Source organism: Leptosomus discolor, chromosome 3 (assembly GCF_034619465.1).
Source record: "Leptosomus discolor isolate bLepDis1 chromosome 3, bLepDis1.hap2, whole genome shotgun sequence".
Taxonomy (NCBI): domain Eukaryota; kingdom Metazoa; phylum Chordata; class Aves; order Leptosomiformes; family Leptosomidae; genus Leptosomus; species Leptosomus discolor.
The window spans coordinates 85,588,510-85,609,657 of record NC_141393.1 but is presented as its reverse complement, the minus strand read 5'-3'; the positions used below and the strand labels follow the sequence as shown (position 1 = coordinate 85,609,657).

The 21,148-nt window shown below is 42.4% G+C and overlaps 1 protein-coding gene across 1 annotated transcript in view; it reads left to right on the top strand.

The window, feature by feature from the left end:
• AK5 (adenylate kinase 5) overlaps nt 1–21,148 on the top strand; it is an 82,742-nt gene that overhangs the window by 54,903 nt on the left and 6,691 nt on the right. Inside the window, exons 9-12 of the mRNA XM_086462899.1 lie at nt 8,924–8,966; nt 10,060–10,104; nt 17,325–17,488; nt 18,511–18,627. Coding sequence (XP_086319025.1) covers nt 8,924–8,966; nt 10,060–10,104; nt 17,325–17,488; nt 18,511–18,627 — 369 coding nt within the window. The remainder of the gene's footprint in view (nt 1–8,923; nt 8,967–10,059; nt 10,105–17,324; nt 17,489–18,510; nt 18,628–21,148) is intronic.

The window sequence follows — 21,148 nt, the reverse complement described above, 5'->3', positions numbered from 1 at the left end:
CTTCTTACAGCTTGCTGTCATTTCCCACCCAGAGCACATCCGAATCTAGGCTTCAGGGGAGCAGGAGGAAAGCTTGATGTGAACTGGTGAAAAACAGACTCCATTGCTACTAAGACTATAACACCGTTTCCAGCCTGGCTGGTTATCATAGCTTGAAACTTAAATATTCAAGAGAGAGAATGAAAAGGCCCTGAAAGTCTTTTTCAATGCAGAAGGAGAACACAAATATTCCTAAAAACAATGGGCAACAGCAAATTGAAAGCCTCAATTAACTAAGCTCTGTGGATTAAACCAAAGACCATTTTCCTCCATTTACTGTTTCATATCAGTTGTCACTTTGTTGTCACTCGGTTGCATTTTGACTCCATTTTCTCTACATCAAAGACTCAATCCATTTAATTTATTTAACCCTTCAGACACGGTACTCCAGGGGTTGACATTCCAATAGGACAGAGAGTAAACTGCACATCTCCATTAGCAAGAGAAGTTTTCATTGGGACTTCTAAAGCTACCTTTCAAAATTAGATAAACGTTGATTAAATTAAAGGTGTCAGATCTACAATGTACTGTATTAATCATGTGCTTCCTCTTTACTTGAGAGCATCAGGAACTTCTTCTATAACAGCAGTTTTATTCATATATTCTGTGCAGCATTTGGGCTTTTAATGCTGAACATTTCTGCGGTGTCCATTTCTCTTTTGCTGATAGGCAGCGGTATTGATTCGAGTTACAGATTCTGGTTCTAAAGGGAAACTGATTAAAACAGGAGTATGCAATAGAAAAGAAAATGGACTCTAGGAAACTCTGAGAATGACTGTGAAACTCTGTTCCCTCAACATTTGTTTTTGTTAAAGAGCACAGAAAGGTGGAGTCCAATCTGCTTCAAGGATATCTGCAAAGAGAGATAATGAGTAAGCATCCAAAGAGATGAAAGAGCTGGAGAGGCAGGCCTAACTACAGAGAAAAGATGTTTAATAGAAATGTACTGAAGTCAATGAACAATCTGTTCAGTTCAAGTTGCCATGGAAACTATCCTATTAAATGCTTAAAAAAAAAAATCAGTTCTAGAAACAAAGTACTACAGTTTGCCTGTTACAAGTGCTCCCTTAATAAGCTCAAACCAAGTGTATTTTGGTGCTTCTGTATCATTTCGTAAGCTTGAAGAATTATTTTTCTCTCTCAGAATCACCATTGTACACTGTAGTAAAGGCATGTGAAAGAAAGCTACTGCTCTGTTTTCGCCGTGCAAACCATGGCGAAACGGGCAAGAGAAATTGCCACATGCTCAATCTGCATTTTTTCTTTGGAATGCCAGAAACAGTGGTTTGCTCCCCCTTTCACAGACGTTATTTGGAGTTACTTTCTGGTGATACATGTACGAGGGAGACTGAACTGCCAAGGTTAGTTAAAGTCTTTGCATCCCCATTTCTTTTCTGACTGAACCAAAAGTTGCTGCCTGCAGCTCTGGTGGGCAGCACAGGGCACGAGGACTCGGCACAGGGCTGGTGAGCACGTGTGAGAGTTACTGGAGATTTAAACCACAGCGACAGCATCGTTCTGCACAATGTGCTGCATTTGTGCTCCACTGAGTGCTTTGCAGTAACTGAGGACACATCTCTGTGGCTTGTGGAAGGTGTCTGTAGAACGAGCTTTACAATTTACAGTGTCTCACCCTTATTCTAGGCAACAGCACTAGTGTACCCCCTCTCCTCGTGCCAGCTTGCCCCTTCTCTGGCAAACTGAAGCCTTATGCTTTTGCGCACAAAATATAACTCTACAGCTAAATTTACGAGTTCTGTGTTTTACAGGTCCACCTTGACAGCCCAGAGAACCTGCATAATTCTTGGGGAATATCAGACATCCCACACAGTTGATGCAAATAGGATCCACACCAGCACATTTCATATTGCACCTAAAGCCGATGAAGAAGTGCAAAGGTGTATTTTAAACCCCTGCCTCCTAGATTTAGACACCTTACTCAGGGCTGTGGATGGGCTCTGTTCACATAGCCCAGACTCCCTAAAGGCAGGTACCAAAGCCCGTCCTTGAAAACATTTGTAGCAACAATTCCTATATTTTAAGGCACTGAAGAAGAAACATCTTTTTGTAAAACATATTAATATTTTTTAATCACTGTCAAAGTACATACTCAGCTGCAGTGATTGGAAGGATGCTATTTTACTGTATGGGATACAAAGCTGCTCTTTAACTAACTTACTTGTATTGTATTGAAGCAGACGAGTGGCTTCTCTGGGTACATTGGAAACACTTTTAAAGGAAAAAAATCCTCTATCTATTTTCAGGAAGCCATATGTTTCCTATTTGGTGTCTTTTTACTCCTCATGTATCCCGTGATTGTGCAGTCAACTTCAGCCAATTTGGGCTTAAAAACCAGTCACAGGGAGTGAGAGGTGGCCTAGTTTTAGACTTCCTTCACAGTAGTGCATCTCAGATCAGTGGGCTGATTCTTCCCATAGTTAAATTCCTTCTTACCAGAGTTGTTCTTTATAAATACTGTGAGGTTCCTTATTGAAAGCTATAAAATTACCTAATAAAACACAAATAGGTGTAAACCTAGAATATGCTTGGCCTAACGTTAAGCACAGAAGATCTTTGAGAGGTAAAATTTGAGCACAGCTGTCAACTTCTATCTTAGGAGCAGCAAATCATAGGATCTGAGGCCACAGCTGGTCTCACTTTACAACACCCTATTCTTGTCCTTCTCTGTGCCAAGATATTTTCTTTTTTCTTTTTGGAAATTGAATTGAGACTGGCCTGCAGAAAAGCCTTTTTCATCTGAAGTTAAAAAAAAAAACCAGCAAGCCAAAAAAACCCGAACCACTGAATTCCAGCTGTCAGAAGGCAATGAAACAGCTCAGGGCAGAGAGACTGCCTATAGCGCCAATGGTGAATGATTTGAGGGAGGCATTCATTAGGATTGTCATTAGCAGCCTAAGAAAAGGAGCAAAGCGGTGCCGAGTTTGTGGTTCAAAGGCATTGGAAGGTCCCCAAGGTGCCCTGCTGCAGTGGCTTGATGTAACAAGATGCCCCTGGAGAGGGGGCAGCATAAATAAAAAGCAGCTTAAGTACTCCACATGGAGGAGAATCATTTAAGGAGTGATGGCGATTTACAGAAAAGAAAAACGTGAAAGGAAAAGTAGTGACAACTTCTGGGAAGAATTTTGTAGGCACTAGGAAATTTCTGTAAATATAGATCTGCTGAAAAGTACCTGAATACTGTATGCAACGAGTGTTTTTAAATGGGCAATAGATAATAACTATGCACAGATAACATGGGTGTCGAGTGTCTCAAGTGTCTTCAGAACACAAAGCTGTTTAAAAACTAAGGCCCAGTTCTTCTTCAAGTCAGATACAATGCTGTCCCCTCTAGTTCAGCCTTTTAAACCTAATATAAAAATTACAAATTAAGTGTTTGGTTCACCAGAACACTCTTATGCTGCTCTGATCATGTAAAATCCGGCTACCCTGCTGGGAGGGTTGTTCTCATTGCATACCTTGCTTGTTAAGTTTGCCCTTAAAAGTTAATTTGTTTGAAATTTTTTCCCATTTTCCAGTGTATGGAAATGAATATGAAACTAAATAAATTCCGCTTTCATTTTCATGCTTAATAATCACATGTAGTTTTTGTCATTAAAAAAACCCTACAGAAGTTAACAAAAACCCAACCCCCCACACTACAGCAAACAGATTGTGATTTTTCCCCTCTGAACACTGATAGGTGTTCTTCTTTATGCTATCGAAGAACAAGAATGAAAAATCTGAAAAAAACATTGTGTATCTTTAAAAGTCAGATAACTCAATCTTGGTTTACAGGCGTTAAAAACGAGTTAATCTCTACCTCTGTATAGGTCTAAATTTGGGGTGGGTTTTTTTCAGAACTGATAATAAGGTTTATTTTCAAAGAATAATGGCATAGAGATCCCTGCCCTTGCTAGAAACCCACAAGTAAAAGGGAATCATAGCGATCTGATATTCTGTCAGCATTTTGTAGATGCTATTACAAACACGGATTTTTTTTTTCATTTTCTAGTTGTATGCAATCCAAACAAACAAAATCACCTCAAATAACATTAGCCCTGTTCTCTCATCTTAATTACTATTGGTCCCTTTTGACACAAATAACTCCACTCTGCTGAGGAGTATGACCTGCATAAGAAGCTATGCCTTTCGGGGGAAGAAAAAGCCTTGACGTCTGAATGCATTCATACCGTATCTTATCTTACTTACACATATTCGTTAGTTCTGGAGCAGAGGAGGTCAGAGCATAGCCACCCCTGCTTTCCAGAGGCATACTTTAACACTCAGCTTGCAGAAAGCAGCTCAGCCTCAAACGTAATTTGAATCATAAATCAAATTTAATGGCAAGCAACCGTATGGCTCATAAAATTCATTCCCAGGGACCATTGCCCATACATAAAACCTGCCGCTCACCCAGCACATCTCATGAAAACCAAACATTTGCTCTTACAGGGAGAAAACAGGAGGTTAGGAGACAAATTCCACAACTGAGCTCTGAGTAGCCCTGATTTCTTCCGATGCTTAACTTTGCCTCGCTAAGACTTGCTCAGGCTCTTTATGTCTGCAGTTTATGTAAGGACACCACTCAGTGACAGCTACGTTTTCATAAATGGAGGCTCATACATCTAATCTGAAAGACCATCCTCGGTGATTAGGTAGATGCCTATTCAGTCCAATTGCAAACACATCAAACTCTTAAACCAGACAGATTGTGACAGGCTGGACTGTGCTGAAGCAGACAAATTGTATATCCAGATGGTGCTCAACAGACATCTCGTACTGCCTGCTGATTCCCTACACTATTCTTAATTGGTGAGAGAGTTTATTTAATTGAGAGATAAAGCTGATCTTAAGGGTATTAGATGTAGAAGCATCATCTGCAAACATCTGAGATTTCATTTAATGTTATTTTATTTAGAACTAAAAGTTCAAAGTAAATATACTACAGGCTAAAGAGGTGAAAGTGGAAATCTAATTCCTAAGCCTAGTTCTGCTTCCATATGTAACTGTGTTTACATTGACAAGTCACCTAATGTCTCTGCGAAAATGGAAATAATGCCCTCGCCTCTGTTCCCAAAGGGAGTACAAGGAAGATTGATGGGGAACTGTTCTTGGAAGAAATAAAACGCTACAGGAGCACAAGTGCTTTGCATACCTGAGGAGTATGGCATGGGAGAATGACATAGCCACAGTGTGCTGAGAAATCGATGGCCATATACCTGCATTCCTGTTAAGGGGGGGCTGATGAGATCGCCATGATGCAACTACCAACAGTCCTTGCCTGTACTTCCTACTGTAGGCACTATGTCATGCTGCACTGAAGTTATGTTTGTCTGTGCTGCCTTTTTTGTTGGGTTTTTTTTGCTTACACATTAAGTTCAAGTCTCAACAAATATTTTTAGGCAGAGAAACGTGTAGTTTTTATTTGTTTAAATAATTTGTGGCTGGCACATTCCTTTGAATATTTACATTCTCAAATGCAATCTTGAAAATTGAGCATAATTTTAGGCAACAATCATGCTGTATTTTAAATTCAGTCTCACTGCTGCCTCTTTTCTCCTTCATCCATCATTATTTATCTTCTTCAGCAAATTTCTAGGAGGAACTCTTGTTATATTTGTCAGAAGTCTGAATAAAATGTGTCAGGCACTTTTCACCACTATTTTCAAGAAGCAGTCAAGCACAACAAGGAGATACAAGAAACCTTTTTTTCTTTTCCATGTTACAAAAAAAACCCCAAGGACTGGAGCAGAGATTATTAACGGGTTACAGAAAAGCTTTCTCATTTCGTCAGGTAACAAACATTCACAACAGCTGTTGCTAAATCCTAATGAAGAAAATGTCCCATCATTAGATAAAAAAAAAAATAAATATTGTATTGCTTGCTTTAAAGCAATTGACTTAAGAGTCCTAATTCATTAGTAGGAAAACTCAAAGATCGGATGAATTCTGTATCATTTCCTCATTATTTGCTGTGACTTACTGTCACGCCTTTTTTTTATTATGGAAATTACTTCACAACCTAGCAATGGCAGGCAGTAACTTAAACTCACAAACCTGTGAAGTACCCACTACTAGTCAGATATGTACTAGCAATGAGCTAAATGACAGGAGGTCACAATACAGTCAGAAGCCTGCATTTTCCAACTGTAAAGGCAAATGTCAGGTAAGAGATTCTTTACAGGTAGCAAACTTGTCTATTTAGCAATCATTTTGATGTTCTGTTGGTATTGTTGAAGCAGTTACATGGTCAGCTCTGCCCCACCAATTGGTATTATCCAGATAACGTTTGTAGATATAACCTGGCTTTAAAGGCACCAGAAACTACAGATGACCCACCGTTCTTCACAGCTCATTACATAAAGAGTATAATCTTCCTCACCTTGCTTTCAACTAAATGGAAACAGCTATACCAAGGATACAGAGACTGTTCTGCTGCCAAGTCAAAATAGTGGTCAAAAGTGCCTGACACATTTTATTCAGACTTCTGACAAGTCGCTCTATCCCTGATGGCAATGTGGTGTAAAATACTATTAGCCATCTCATAATTGGTGGGACTTTTCCTTACGAGGTCACTTGCTAAATCAAACAGTTACTTCCCAAAGCACTTCGGTGACCGGGGGGAGCAGTCTTTCGGGCCGATACAGGTTAAGCCGTTCGTTCACAGCTGAGAGACCGACTTGCTGGAGGGACACAGTCAGAAATAGCTATTGTCAGGTGTCAATATGAGGGGACTGCTGTGAACCAGGGTGCTGGTCTCTGCCACGCTCCACAAGGGACTGCACAGCGAACAGCAGATCTAGCTCCTCGCCCAGATCAGCAGAAAAACTGGTTGTACTTTTGAGGAGATTGGGAGGAAAGGGGTGAAGGGAAACGGTTCTAAGTCGAGTTTCAGAGTAGAATAGTGAAAACTGGGTAGAAACACCTTGTCATCAAAGCCAAATTAATCGTAGCCCAACTGTTCTAATTTGTTCCTCCTAGCTTTTCTTACAGCTTCCTCGACACCAGGCTTTCAGGACCTCTTTTTGCCCCAGCTGGGTACTATTCAATTCTATCTGAAAAAATGGTTTTATGGAGTAACTTACTCTCTGCAATACGGGGAAGCTTATTTTGTCATGGAAATTCAGCAGGGCTGGTGGTCCCACTCACATCAAGCTGTGTGCTGAGTTGTCTTACAGAATTATGAAACAGATGCCCTTTGGAAAAAAAAAGTGGAGGAAAAAAAAGCCATTATTTTGAAAACAATATTTCTGTACCAGAAAAGCAAGTCTAAAATACTAGAACTGTTCCTGACTTAAACTGGCCTTTACTGGCCCCTGCTGCTCTGAGCAGCCCACCAGGCTTTCCTTCTGCAGTCACAGGGGAGAAGAGAGAGCAGTGCTTGGAAGAAGTAATGCCTCTTCCACTTGATTGTAAACTTGTGACTGTGATCTCCATTTTTAAAGAAACTTTACTCTAAACTTTGTGCCTAAAATGATTTTGATCCCTAAACCTTCAAAAGCACGATAAGAAGCTGATTCTAAAACCAGGCCTTTTACATGTAATACATCCTTTGCAGGGTCACGTATTTTATGGTATTATTACATCAAAGAAGCAGCATGTAGGGTTAATACTGACACTTGAATTGTCGGAAAGAGATTAGTCTCTTCTTTGAAGACTTTTTTCCTGAAATACTTTCCTGGAAACTTAGTGGATCCAGTTGCTTTTTAAATTTTGCCTTTTTTTTTTTTTAAGATGGCAGTTCTCCCGCTGCAGTGTAATAGGCTGAGAATTACTGTGAATCAAAAAATGAAAACATTCTGTGTAGCCAATGTAATGGTACTGCAGGCTAATGAAGAGCACTTCTGCTTCAGGGATAAAGGGGACACCAGGAGAAACCTGCAGGGGTAGTGCGAGAACCCTGGGAAGGAGGCCGGCCGGCAGCTGACCGCTCTGTCCACCCTGCCGGTCGTTCCACTTCGTCTGGCCAGGCAGCTGGGCGGATCCCGAACAGCCGCTAGCTCTGACAGCGTGCTGAAGCAGAGCTGTCAGCAACCACAGCTTGATAACCCCATGTTACTTTGAGAGGACTAGCATCGTGTATTCCATGCTGATACTACGCCCTGATGATGTAATACAAGAATGTTACTGTCGGTGCCATTATTGATATTTTATAGACTAGAATAAAGCACTGGTGGTGTGACTATATTGACCCTACATAACCTAGACTACATCCAGCATATATGTAATTCTGATTTGTAAGAACAACAAAGGATTCCCCCTCTGACACTCCTGCTGGCTGGTATTTGTAACTCCTCATTGGCTGTACTACACAGTATGTGACAAAATAATTCTAAGTGGCCAAGCATCAGGGGAAAAAACATGCCAAGTTCCCCGTTTCCCTGGTGTAATCCTTCTTTGTAGCTCAGCAGCCTTCGTAACTACTTGTAGCATTCTGAAGGTAAACACATTCACGTTGGTTTAGACCAAAGACTAATTTCATCTTTATATTGTAGCTCACTTCTAGAACTTACTCCAATATTGCCTTTCCACTACTAGTAGCTTATCGTACAGTATTGACTTCGGAAGCAGTTCAGCATGCACACTGGTTGCGTGTATGTCGTGCTGGAACTGTGCAGTTCAACACTGAAAATACTGTTCCTCGCACAACCAGTATGGGCTAGTTAATCATCTCCAGTTCTCTTGGGCTCTCCATGCGCATGTTCTACCAACTGAAACAGAACTAACATTGTTTCTGTGACATTGTTAACCGTATCCCAACACAGATGAAAACTGAGAGGTTAGAATGTGGAGAAGATATTGAGATATACAGATAAGCAGATACGAGAAGAAATGCAAACTATGCAGCATATCCATTTCAATTTGTCAATTGCTTAATTAACAGGAGGAGGATCAGTCAAGTTTTTCCGGTTATGAGAGCACAGGAGGTGAGTTTGTTTTTCAGTGTCATTTGCCATTTGATGTTGAAGCCTTTGATTTCCCCTTGTCTTTAAATAGTTACTTAGAAGGTAAAGTGAATTCAGGTTATTTATATTGTGAAAGTTATGTCTGAAAGAGTTTTATCCTATGAATTCTCTTTGAATGCAAATTAAAGCTTGTAAAAGACATTTCTACACTCTTTAGGCCGGTGGATCCAAAATATTAGAAAATATTACTGTTAATCAGCATCAGGTCCCATAGGTGTTTTCAGAACCTGACAGTTACGAAAAGCTTGCTGTAAAGGAAGAGCTGCTGAGAGTCTAAGAGGAACGAAAGGATTAATCAAAACCTTTTGTGGCTAATGATACTCTGTAATAAGATGTACATGCTACATAATAAAAAACAAAATTGTATGTGGTAAATTAGTGTGTCTTGTAAGTGATTAAGTCAAAGACATGATAAAATTCCCGCAGGCTCAGATGGTGCAAGATTGCCTTCTGTACCGGTATCATCAGGCTAATGACTGGGACTCAGACTACAAGAAACTGCTTTCTCTAAAAATATGATTTCAGTAAAAGGCAAAGCTGTAGCACATACAGTAGTTTTGGTGCTAAAGTAACAAGTAATTCCTGGATTTCAGCTAAGATGATTATTATTTGGCTGAATTCAAGGCTCAGGGGAATTTAAAACTACATCTCAGATGTAGTGAACCAAATAAAAAATCTGAACAGGATGTGGACAAACTTCTATAGCGATTATAATGTAGTAACATATTCAGAGAAAAATGCAGTGGCTCAGGAGGCATGTTGTTACATCAAGATGCATCTGCTTCTCTTTTTTCTCTCCTCTTTGTCTTTTTTAAGGAACTGATGTGTATGTGCAAGGTCTAATTTTCAGGTAAAATATTTTTAGCATGTCTGCAGTGAGAACTGGGAGATAAATAGGCTTGTGGATAATAGCTCCTTTTGGAATGCAGAGCATTACAGTAAATTTAATAAAATCAGATCACCTTGCAGCAGTGTTACACAGTTCAGTGTGGAAAGTAGCCAAGATCAAAATTAGCAGCTTTTGCTAACTAAAGAATTTTTATTTTCATTTTAGACTTTTCAGAAGATCTGAGGAAATCCAACATAATTCTTGTGGTTGGTAAGTAGGATTCCTAATCTAACTGCTACATTTGAAAATCCCCATGTTGTTTGGTTTGGATTGTGGTTTCTTTCAGAGTTTACCAGAGCAGTTTGGTTAAGAGTATTTACGCTGCTAATGGTCGTTTAGTCTTCTGAGAGGGAGTTAGGACCTAACATCATGTTATTAATATTAACCTGGTTCTGACCATGCTGGCAGCAGTTGTGTAAAGCTCAGAGCAGGAGGGCTGTTTGAGTAGGAACATGTTCAGAACGACCGTAGTTCTTGTGCAGTTACAGTAGTGTTGTGTGATCTCCTGCAGCAAAGCTGCCTCACCAGCTTTATTTAAAACGCTACTAGATTGGATTTATAACTCAGAATTTTGAGATTTAGGTGAAAAAATCAGGTCTTTCCATCTCTTCATTTGTGAAACAAATTTTGTAAATACGGGTTTCAATTCAGTCAAGAGCTGAAGTCTGATCACTGTGACTTGTACAAGGCCAACAGAAGACTTTGAAGAAGCCTCACAGGAGCGGAACAAAACGGGTGGGGGGGGGGGGAAAGAAAAAAAAAAAAGCACCACAGACTCTCAGTGGGCGAGTACGCCATTGCAGTGGACAGCACTAGAAACGTTCAGCCCATGGTACCTTGACTAGAAGGAAAGCAGAGAAGACGGGTTGCAGCATGCTGCTGTAGATACTGAATGGGAAAAGCTCCCGGTCTCAGGTGTCATTAGGAATGTTTACTCATTACATAGATTAATTCAATGAGGAAATAGTAAGATACTTACAAAGATGTTTTAAGACTAGGGTTCTAAAGACGTGCGTTTGAAGTAGTTTACAAACTAGCTGAAGTAAGTACACCATCTGCCATAGCTGATGAGATACTGTTTATAAGAGAAAGGGAAAAAAGCAGACAAGTGATTCCCTCCCCCACTAATTTCCCTTGAAAATTGTCCAAAAAGAGAAAGAAAAAAAAACCTAATTAGCAAAGATTTACATTAGAGCTAATGTAGGAATTAATTGGAATAACAGTCAACTCAGATTAATTAAGAAACAATGTCGATGTTTTCTCCAGACATCAAAGCAGCGGCATAGAACCAGCAAGTCAAAAACATGGGCGATAACAGCAGGGTAATAAAAAGAGGCAAAACCAAGTTAAATTTGGCCTGTAAAGTAAAATTCAAGAGAAAAATAAAAAATTAAACAGGTGTAAAGATAAATTTGGGTGATGCTCTAATATTCAAAACTTAGGTGCTTATTGCCAGTCACTAAAAAAAACAAACAAACCCCACCAACCAAAAAAACCTTTTTCACCAGGGCAACATGAAAAGTAAAATCTAATCCATAATGAACAAGTTATGATTTGATCATTCTTAACTAATGTGATACTCTCTATATCACACCCAGAAAGATGTCGTACATAAAGGAGTTACTGGGAGCAGTATCCCTCCCTGTCCTCTGTAGGAGCTCCATAAAACATAGCCACATTTGGCTTTGGTTGAGGCTGAAACAAATCAGGAAGTTTTCAGAAACCTTTCTGTGCTTTGGATCAGAGACAAACTCCCTGCTTACCCTGAACTGTGGTGTTTAAAACAAGGTCAGTGTGACCAACTTCCTCTGCAGAATCCTTGTCATATTCTTGCTGATGGACCAAGGCTGATAAAGGTTTAAGCTCAGTGTAAGAGCAGCTTTGCAGCTGGCACTCTGAAGATATTGTCCCCACCTACACTTACAGGTAAAACGTGACCAGCTGCAGACACTAGCTTCTTGTGCGTACAAAAATAAAACCCAAACACATCTCAAAGTCTTTATTTGTCCAAGGATGTCAGACCTTGAACAACTAGATCTAACTTTGAATTTAGCTCTCCTTTGAGTAGAGGGTTTTACCAGACAAGGTCCCTTCCAACCTGAATTATGCTACAGTACCTGTAGTACAGCTCCTTCTCCAGTCAGATAGGCACAGGATGAGCAGTGCTGGTAATGAAAACCCCAGTCAGTCCAAGCACTGACTGTAGAAGCTGAGGAAGGCTGCTTTCTCTGACTTTCCATTAAATTAACTCCCTGTTTTCTTTAAGAGGGATGAAAACTCAGTGATGTCCCAGGACATCGCATCACTCTGCCAACATGTGCTCCAGGTTGTTTTGTGATTAAAATCATCTTTCAGAGAAAAAAAAAAAAAGTTGAGGGTTTTTTGGTTTTGTCATCATTCCTATATGGTTTCACTCAGACTAAAATCATACAGAACAACAGAGGAGAAGCCTTCAAATGCCATATTCTGAAGCAAAGTCTTACTTCTATTTGTATAAATAAACCACGTAGCATTGATAGAGTTTCCAAACTGATCAAATCCTCCAAAATCATAGCTTGACTGGGGTTACTTTGATTTCGGTACTGACTTCTGAGGGTCCATTGTGCAGCTAGGTTTCCCCTGCAAGCACTTTTCCATGATACATGGATGATACTCATTATGAAAATCAGGCCTAGAAACTGAAACGTTTTAAAACGATCAGCGGTACTCTTGTAAATCCTGCTGCTGGCGTTTTATGTAAATGCTCATGGTATTTTGGTATATGATAAACTCGTAAGATTTGGCAAGTTTAAAATAGAGACATCCCAGTCTGTCTGTATGACACTTCTGCTTTATTAATATTTCTGGCAGCAGAGCTGGTTCACAAGTTGCTCCAGTTACTTGTTCCTGTCCCTGCTCCCCGGCAGCAGCAGTCCCGGCTCCCTCCAGCAGCAGCGGTTCAGCTGCTGGTGATGCTGTGCTTGGGCCAGGCCGGCGCGTTTGGGTCGCACGCCGAGGGCTGTGGCCTTTCGTGGGCTGGGGCATGAGGAGAGCAGGTGTGAGAGCGTCGGTGCAGGCTGAGATCTTTCACTGACCTGAGGCAGGCTGCTGTGAAACACTCCAAAGCACTGCTTGGGCAATTGTCCTTTCTCCCTGCCCACTGAGACTACTCTGTTTCTCCCCTTGAAGGGCTCTCGGTGAAGCATTTCTGCAGTCAGTAATTAAATGGGGAAAGGTGACCACCTAAGTCAGCACTGCTGCCAGAAAGCTATTGACCAGAAGATCCCCTTACACCGTTTCACAGGCAGCTCAATCAGCATAATGGAAGGGCAAACTGCGCTGAGGGAACACACAGACCTTTTAATCCAGCCTGGCCAGCAGAAAAGCAATGTATGGAACTGCACTTAACGCCTGTGCTCTGTCTCGTACCCTGGTTCCAGATACTTGCTTACCATTTGCATCAGAAAGCACGAAGGGACACACAAAGGCTTCAGTCTCCAAGAACAATCTCACTGACTGATACAACGTGCTTCATTTCGTAATCTGCAACTTGTTGTTAAATTGATGAATGAGCTTTAAAGCAAGATGTACTGCACTTAGCAATACTAGCATGATACAAAAGCACACTAACATTGAAGAACTGCTGGTCGTTCTCCTACAGGTCACAGCACACTCATAATTCCTCTGGCCATTTTCTAGGCTTTAACTCTTTATCTTCACATCATATATGAAAACTGGAAGACACCATGATTATTCTGAACAGCGGGTTACTGTGAATCAGTCTGTCACTGGTTAACACAAATTTTTTTCCAAAATACACGTAGGCAGACGAAGAGACGACGGCATACAGAAAAAATGACAGCGTTCACAAAGGATCTTACACCTTCACAACAAAAGTGGGGACATATTTTCCTTCTCCTAACAATTAAGCCATTGGGAAAACTTCACTAGCTTTTTCAATGCCTCAGGTTCACAGAATCACAGAATGTTAGGGGTTGGTCCAGGCAGGTTTTGAATGTCTCCAGGGCAGAAGACTCCACCACCTCTCTGGGCAGCCTGTTCCAGTGCTCTGCCACCCTCACAGTGAAAAAGTTTTTCCTCATGTTCATGTGGAACCTCCTGTGCTCCAGCCTGCACCCATTGCCCCTTGTCCTATCATTGGACATAACAAGTTGCAGTGAAGCCTTTGTAACTGAAAATGTCTTTGTGCTAGTTTTTGATACATTATATACTTTCTTCAAGTAAATTATTAAATTTTTCCTTTTTTAAAAAAAGAAAAATGCATAGATTTAATAAAGAGACACTCTGAAAGAACGAAATACAGTTTTTGCAACACTAAAAATTGATAGTAAGCCTCATGACTGCAGGGTTAAATTGTTGTTAAAGCTGCTTACGTAGCAGTCCTGCCAGTCTATACCCTGAGCAGGAAGGAAGTATCTAGTTAGTAAGGAAATGCACTTTCACGTTCTTTCCCACCTAAATAGCTCTTTTTCAATCACATTAAATACTGGCCTTCAGAAGGAGACAAGACATTAACTAATACTTGAACTCCAGGCATGTGAATTAATACTGGCATAAATGCCGAGGAAGCGTGCGGCCCTCAGCGCTGAGTTTCCTGGGGGCGTTCAGCCTCTTAGGTCAGGCCAAGCAAGAACCCAGTCTCACTCACTGATGAGAAAGCGCAAGACTTTGTAAAGTGGTTCATACGCATTTGTCAAGCAGTAGGATGCTTTGCTGCTCATCAAATGACACTAAACTAACAGCAGTGGCCATAAAAATTACCATTTTCAGCACATAACTGTTATTTAATTATGTCTTCTCCTCTTTAAAGAGCTCAGCATTTTAATCTCAGCTTTGTTGAAACTCTTCTATAAAAAATAAACATGGTAAATTTTAATTAATGTTTTAGAGGCATAGTAATTCTCAGTACAGTGTATGCCCTGTATATTTTGTCATTCCGACAATGTTCTCTTTTAAAATACTAACAGCTAAAGGTATTATAGAAACACATCAACTTTCTGAATATTTATAAACAACCAAAACCTGCCCTTGTACTGTTATTTCTAGAAAAAGATCTAGCTTATTTAGTATATGAAGGGACATTACAAAATTTCTGGTTTGCTCTACATTCAGAAGAGAAACAGTTATACAAGAAACAGGATAAAGTTGTCTTGATAGCTGTTTTTTTTCCTAATACTGTGTATATACACCAAATAAATAGGATGAAATTACGGCACTGCTATTGTACCCAAGGCCAGGAGAAGAATGTGTAAACAAGCACATGCACACACACACACTTACTAATCTAAAAAACCCAAACAGACCAGAAATAAAATTGCCACTGCAGATATTTAACGGTCTCGTTACAGATAACTTCCCTATAATTTCTCTGCATCTATTTCTCTGTAGCCACTCCTATTTATTCCTTGTTTTCTTTCAGTTGGCGCTTTTACAAAAGAATAATGTTCTTCTTGTTAAAGCAACAGAAGAACAACGTGTAACCCACATTGTCAAGAAAACGAGAGTGTGACGAAGATGTTTCTAGCTAAAACTGTAGCACAAGTGTGATTCTCACACCATGGGCTGGTAATTGTGAAGCTGAAGTATAACACTCCAGGTTACAGCAGACAAAACTGTTCCTTGGGTGCTGCTGCTTTATGACCCAATTTTTATTCTCAGCTACAGTACTGTAAAACCTCTGAAAATTATATGCCTGGAGCAATTATTTCTTAAATTGAATGCAAAAGTTAGAAGAAAGTTCAAGTCAGGAGAAGACGGTGCCAAACTCACTCTATGGCAAACATGTTATTCCTGTATTTGTTCACGGACAGATAAACAAAAAGGAAAATCACCTATTTTCTAGGATCTTAAATCCACATAATAGAGCTGTGTAGTCGTATTTGCAGGCCCCAAACACACAAGTCACATGCTTAAAAAACTTTGTTGAAAAGAGGTGTGGGTTTTCTTACCTCGGCCTTGCCTCCTCCTCTCCTGGTTTGTGAGCGCTGTCTCCCTGCAAGGGTGTAATTACCTCCTACTGCAGCAGATCTGCTGGTCAGATCCGTCAAAAAGTGTAGCAATGCTGCTACACACCGGGAAGCTTCTCCCCACGTCCTGGTATTGCCAGAGCAGAGATTTGCTTTCCCGCCTCAGCCTCACCCCGGCACCAGCGCGGCCCCTCGGCCCTGCCCGGCCCCGCCTCAGCCTCACCCCGGCACCAGCGCGGCCCCTCGGCCCTCCCGGGCGCTCACCTCAGCCCCGCCGGCAGCTCCGGGGCCGCAGCCAGACGAGCGGGATGCCCGAGAAGTCGCTTCCAGCGGTTTCCGTGGGCCGCCCGTCTCTCCCGCCGGGCCGGGGCGGCTGCTGTTCGGCGTCCCACAGGGCCGGCCTTGAGGGTGAGGAGGGACAAGCAGCCGCCTCCATGGAGGAGGTGGGACGGGGCAGCGCCGGCACCAGCAGAGCGAGGAGGCACCCAGAGCCTCCGGGACGGCCCCAGGGAGAGGGCGCTGGCCGGAGAGGCGCCCAGCAGCGGCAGAGCTCTGGGGCTCTGGAGCGAGGTGGCCGCAGCTCTCCTGTCGAAGGAGGCGTGAGGCGCCGCGTCCGGCGGGACACCTGCGGCCTTCGCCCGAGCCTTCCCCTCCCGCCCTCCCCGCCGCCTCAGGCTCCGGAGGAGCGAGCACCGGGCTGCAGCTGCGGGGCCTTGCCCTCGGCCTGTGGAGCAGCCCCCGGCGCCACCTGAGCGCCCCGCCAGCCGAGCTGCCCCGGCTCGGGGGCCGGCGGCCCGGCTCGGGGCCTGCGTCGGCGGCGGTTCTCCGGGCGAGCAGGGCCGGGGATGTAGAGTAGCAGCCGGTGCCGGGCTGCCGGCAGGCAGAGCAGCACCCGGGGGCTCTGCAGCCCCAGGGACAGGGCGCAAGCACAGTGACAGGTTGCTCTGAGGTCTGCCCCAGCGCCGAAGGGTTTGGCTACAGCACACCGACGTGCACCCCACGCAGCAGGGGCAGGTTTCACCAGCTCTTTGTCTGTACCTTCCCGGTCCGTAAACGGGGGCAAAACACTTCAGTCACAAGGCGCAGTGAACATCAGTTTGTTCGTACTTGGTGCGGCTGTCAGGCTGAACGTGTCCTGAGTCAAATACCCTTCCCTGCTGGCTGTTTCATGTTTTTCCTTTCGTGGTAACGGTGTTTCAGGAACAGGTTATCTTCTGCAAGAGATTTCACGCTGTTGTGACTCCTTCCACCTCAGTACACATTTTTGAGTCAGCAGCGTGGTGTACCAGAAGGGAAGTATGACTTTTTATGCTGTATAGAGTGTCCTTGGGGAAAAAAAAAAAAAAAAAAAAAAGGGCAGAATAAGCAGTCTCATCAATTTCCTCCCATGGTCTTGGTTGCAATAGTTTGAGAAAAGGCAGATATTTATTCTTTTCTAACTCTAGACGTTTTTCCCTCACAAAGGTGGGCCTGGCTCTGGCAAAGGTAGCCAATGCGAATGGTTAGCCAAGAAATACGGATTTACTCACCTGTCTGCTGGTGACCTTCTCCAAAATGAGTTATCGTCATTTTCAGAGAGAAGCACGTTGATCAAAGACGTCGTGGAATGCGGTGAACCAGTGCCTGGTGTAAGCGACCGTTTTATTTGGGGCCCTAATGGTTCAACCAAGGCAGTGGTAGGTAGATTGTCTAAAAGGGTGGAAGTAAGAGACTAGAGCTGATGATTCCCACGTAAGTAAAATTAATCTGCAACTTGAGGGAGAAGTTTCCTCATTGCCAGACCCGTGGCACTTCTTTCCTCTTTCTGTGCCAATATTTCTTTACGTTTCAGACTCACATAGCCAACAAATTAGTCATGAAATACAGCGAGACAGATGCTGCGCTATGCATTGCAAAATATAAGTACAGGAAACAAACTTTATGTCCATTTCATAGCTCCACATTTCAGATTCAGAGCTGGTCCTCCTGGCAGCTATTCTGATTTACAATACCTGCACAGCTCCCCGCAGAGCTGGCTGGCATCCCAGAGTAGCTGGACTGTAGTTTAATGGAGACTGAAGACAAAGCGTGTTGTTCTCAGCTGGACTTGGCTCTTACACGGCAGGTCCGCAGCCCCAGCTCCGGGTGGGTCTTTGGCCAGCGCAGCTAGATCATAGGGTGTGTTTGCAGTTAGACACTGGGAAGTGCTGCTCAGGGGAGGCTAAAAGCTGTGCCGTGGCTTGATTTCAATTGCTTTGCTCTTTGGTGTGTTTGGTCAGATGAGGTCTCTTATCACTTTCCATGTAATAAAATTATATCAATGATGTAGCAAAGTGCAGTCAGATTGGAAACTGCTGCAGCAGCGCTCCAAAGCTTCACAGGTATTAGCATTAATTTTGAAACTCTGAAATGTTCCCAGCTATCTAGAGGACACTTTGGGAACTCCTGGATGGGCTGCAACACTAGGTTTGTGTAGCATAGCTGGTCCTGAGAGAATAAAAAGTAGGGTGCCCTGCTACCTGCAGGACAAGAACACCACCTGCATTCACAGGACCTGCTTTTAGCAAAACAAGGGAGTTCTCAAGGGCATAGGACTAAAGTCAGTGTAAAAACCAAGGGTCTCTGTCTTTCTTGTTAATTAACCAAGTAACTCCCTTTCTTTCCAATGCAGGGTATTGTCCTAGAGCTGCTGAAGGAAGCCATGGTTTCCAAGCTAGGGGACACAAAAGGGTTCCTGATCGACGGGTATCCTCGGGAGCTGAAAGAAGCAGAAGAGTTTGAGAGCAAGGTGACCGTATATTCGTAACACTGTTCTGTCCCCTCTTACAATAGGACTGGACTTCTGATGTTGCTTGGGTCTCCATCTTTAGCAGATTGCAATGTACAGAGCCAATCCAACAGCGTTGTCTGGCTGAGCGCTGAAGCTTTGGCACCCCATCAATATAGCAACTCCAGCTGATTTTACCCAAATTTAATATAAACTGGGAACAATTCACATGTAGAGGAAAACACCATATTTAGAATTAGTTTTCTAATTCTAGTGGGTGGCTGCTGTACTTCTCATGAGAATCTCACCAGGCAGCATGTGATGTAGGTTCGTGAAAGCATGTACCTTCACAGTTAATCTCTCTTTCCATTGCTAAAGCTTGCTGCCACTTTGAAACAGCAAACCACGGATTTGTTTTTTATGATGAGTAACAGGTGGCATAGCCATAAAAAGAGCGTTTCGCAAGTGACTGCGTGGCAGTTCAGAGAGTTATCGATTTCTGTGTATGTGCTAAGACCTACTGAGAAGTCTCAGCTGTACATTTCTCAATCTGCAGAAAATACTCTGTGTAAGCCCTGTGAATGAATTTGCCAGGGTTTAAGAGAAAAGAAGCGGTGAACTAGAGGAAACAGTTAAGTATATATTCTATTAGGTTACATTCCCCAATGTCTTACACAAGTTTGAAAGGTAATAAAATTTAATGAATCCCCTGTTTTCTCTGTGAACCTTTAGCTGCTTTATTTAGTTGGTTGTCACAAAAGCCTAACAAGACTTAGGCATCAGAAGCTGGACAAAATAATGGGCAACAGGATTTGCTATAGAAGCCATTCACAGAAATGTTGATCTATTAGTGCCTTTACTAAAGGCCACAGACTAGTAAAAAGACATTGGAGAATTCTTTCATTTTGTGCAGGAGGAGGAGCTATTTCAGCAGTGCTGCCTTTCTGGCAGGCGTACGTGCCATGTCCTGTGAACGCTGGCGTATGCTGCAAAGTAGGACTTGGAGGTTGGAGCATCCTGGCTGAGGCAGTGCCAGGCAAACAGGTCTTGATGCATCCAGGGCAAAAGCAGAGCCCCTTTCAGTTCCCTCAGACACCATAGCAGCAAACAATCCTGTAGCCCCGAGCTGCCTTTGGCACTTGGAGTCAAACACAAGGATCCCAAGTGATAACTTTGAATGTGCCAAGTCATCCATGTTGTATCCGCATGTCCACATCAGTTTTCGCAGGGTGAAGCTGGCTGGCTGTAAGCTGCTCAGCCAGTCTGTGAAGTGTTTTTAAGTGAGTCATTACGGAGATAATTCTTTGCAGTTGTTTCTAAAGGGCGATGAGAAGTTCTTCCTACATTGTAATTGAATGAAAAGATGTAGACATCAGGCTTTATTAATTAATGGCAGCAAAGTGCAAATGAATAATGCTACATATGTACATGCTGTGTAAAAAGCATTGTACTTGTTAACAAAGAGCTGTTCTATTTAGAAGACACAGGGAACAGTGCTTACACTGAAAAGCGTGACAGCCCTAAATAGAGTTAGCTGTGTAGAAACAGCTTTTTCTCCAGCCAGTTTTGCCCAATTCCTTTCTATGATATAATTGCACTTTTACCTAGCTGTAATTCTAGAGAGCTGTGTGTCTCTCTTTGCTCATCAGTCTTTCTCTAGCTGAGAAGTAGAAAATTATATTAAATTATAAGTTCCACATCGCCAGGTGGAAGACACCCAGTGAGACCAAGTAAAGACCCAATACATTAGACTTACTCAGCTTCCTGCAGGTGTCCCCTCAGCATGCATTGTTTAAGCTAAATTGTGTCAGGAAAACAGAAATTTGGGGAACAAAAACCCCAAACCAGTAGTAAAAATTGCTGTAATATCTGATGGGGCAATTACTTTTACTTTCTACAGTTCTTAACTCTGAAGAATGACATTTCGGTAATGTTTTGCATTCCACAGAACAGCAACATTGAAACTTTGAAGAGAACCATACAGATTTTTCAAAAGCACATCAGACCCAGTCTATCAAACAAGATACCATTGCCTGATCCTGCCAGTCAGTAGACTCCCTTATATCCTCATTGTAAGGTGGTGATGTGACTATAACTGACGAAAGGAGTCATTCCTCATTTACTCTGTTGTAATTTAGAACAGACCATGGAATTCCTCATGTGGAGCTGGGAGGAAATAACTCCTCACCATCCTAGTCCAATTATACAAAAAGGACATTTGTTTGCATCGTTGATTAAGCCCACTTCTTTTTCAACTTCTCGATCTAAGTCTCTGGCGCTGTTAGAACTGCCTTGCTGACTTTTTTAATCCCCAAACCCAATCCTGCTGCTGCTAACGGCATTAATTAACAGCTTCCTGAGCTGTGGGGAAACAAAGGATGGGTGAAAGCCTGTCATGGATCAGTCTGGCATAATCCCTTGGCTTCAGCTGTCTCTTAGCAAGTCATTAGGGTAGTAGGAGGGTCAGTATAATCCAGACGTACCAAGCCAAATGCAGAAGGCCCAACATGAAATATTTACCTTTAGAGTATTTCTTGCTTTA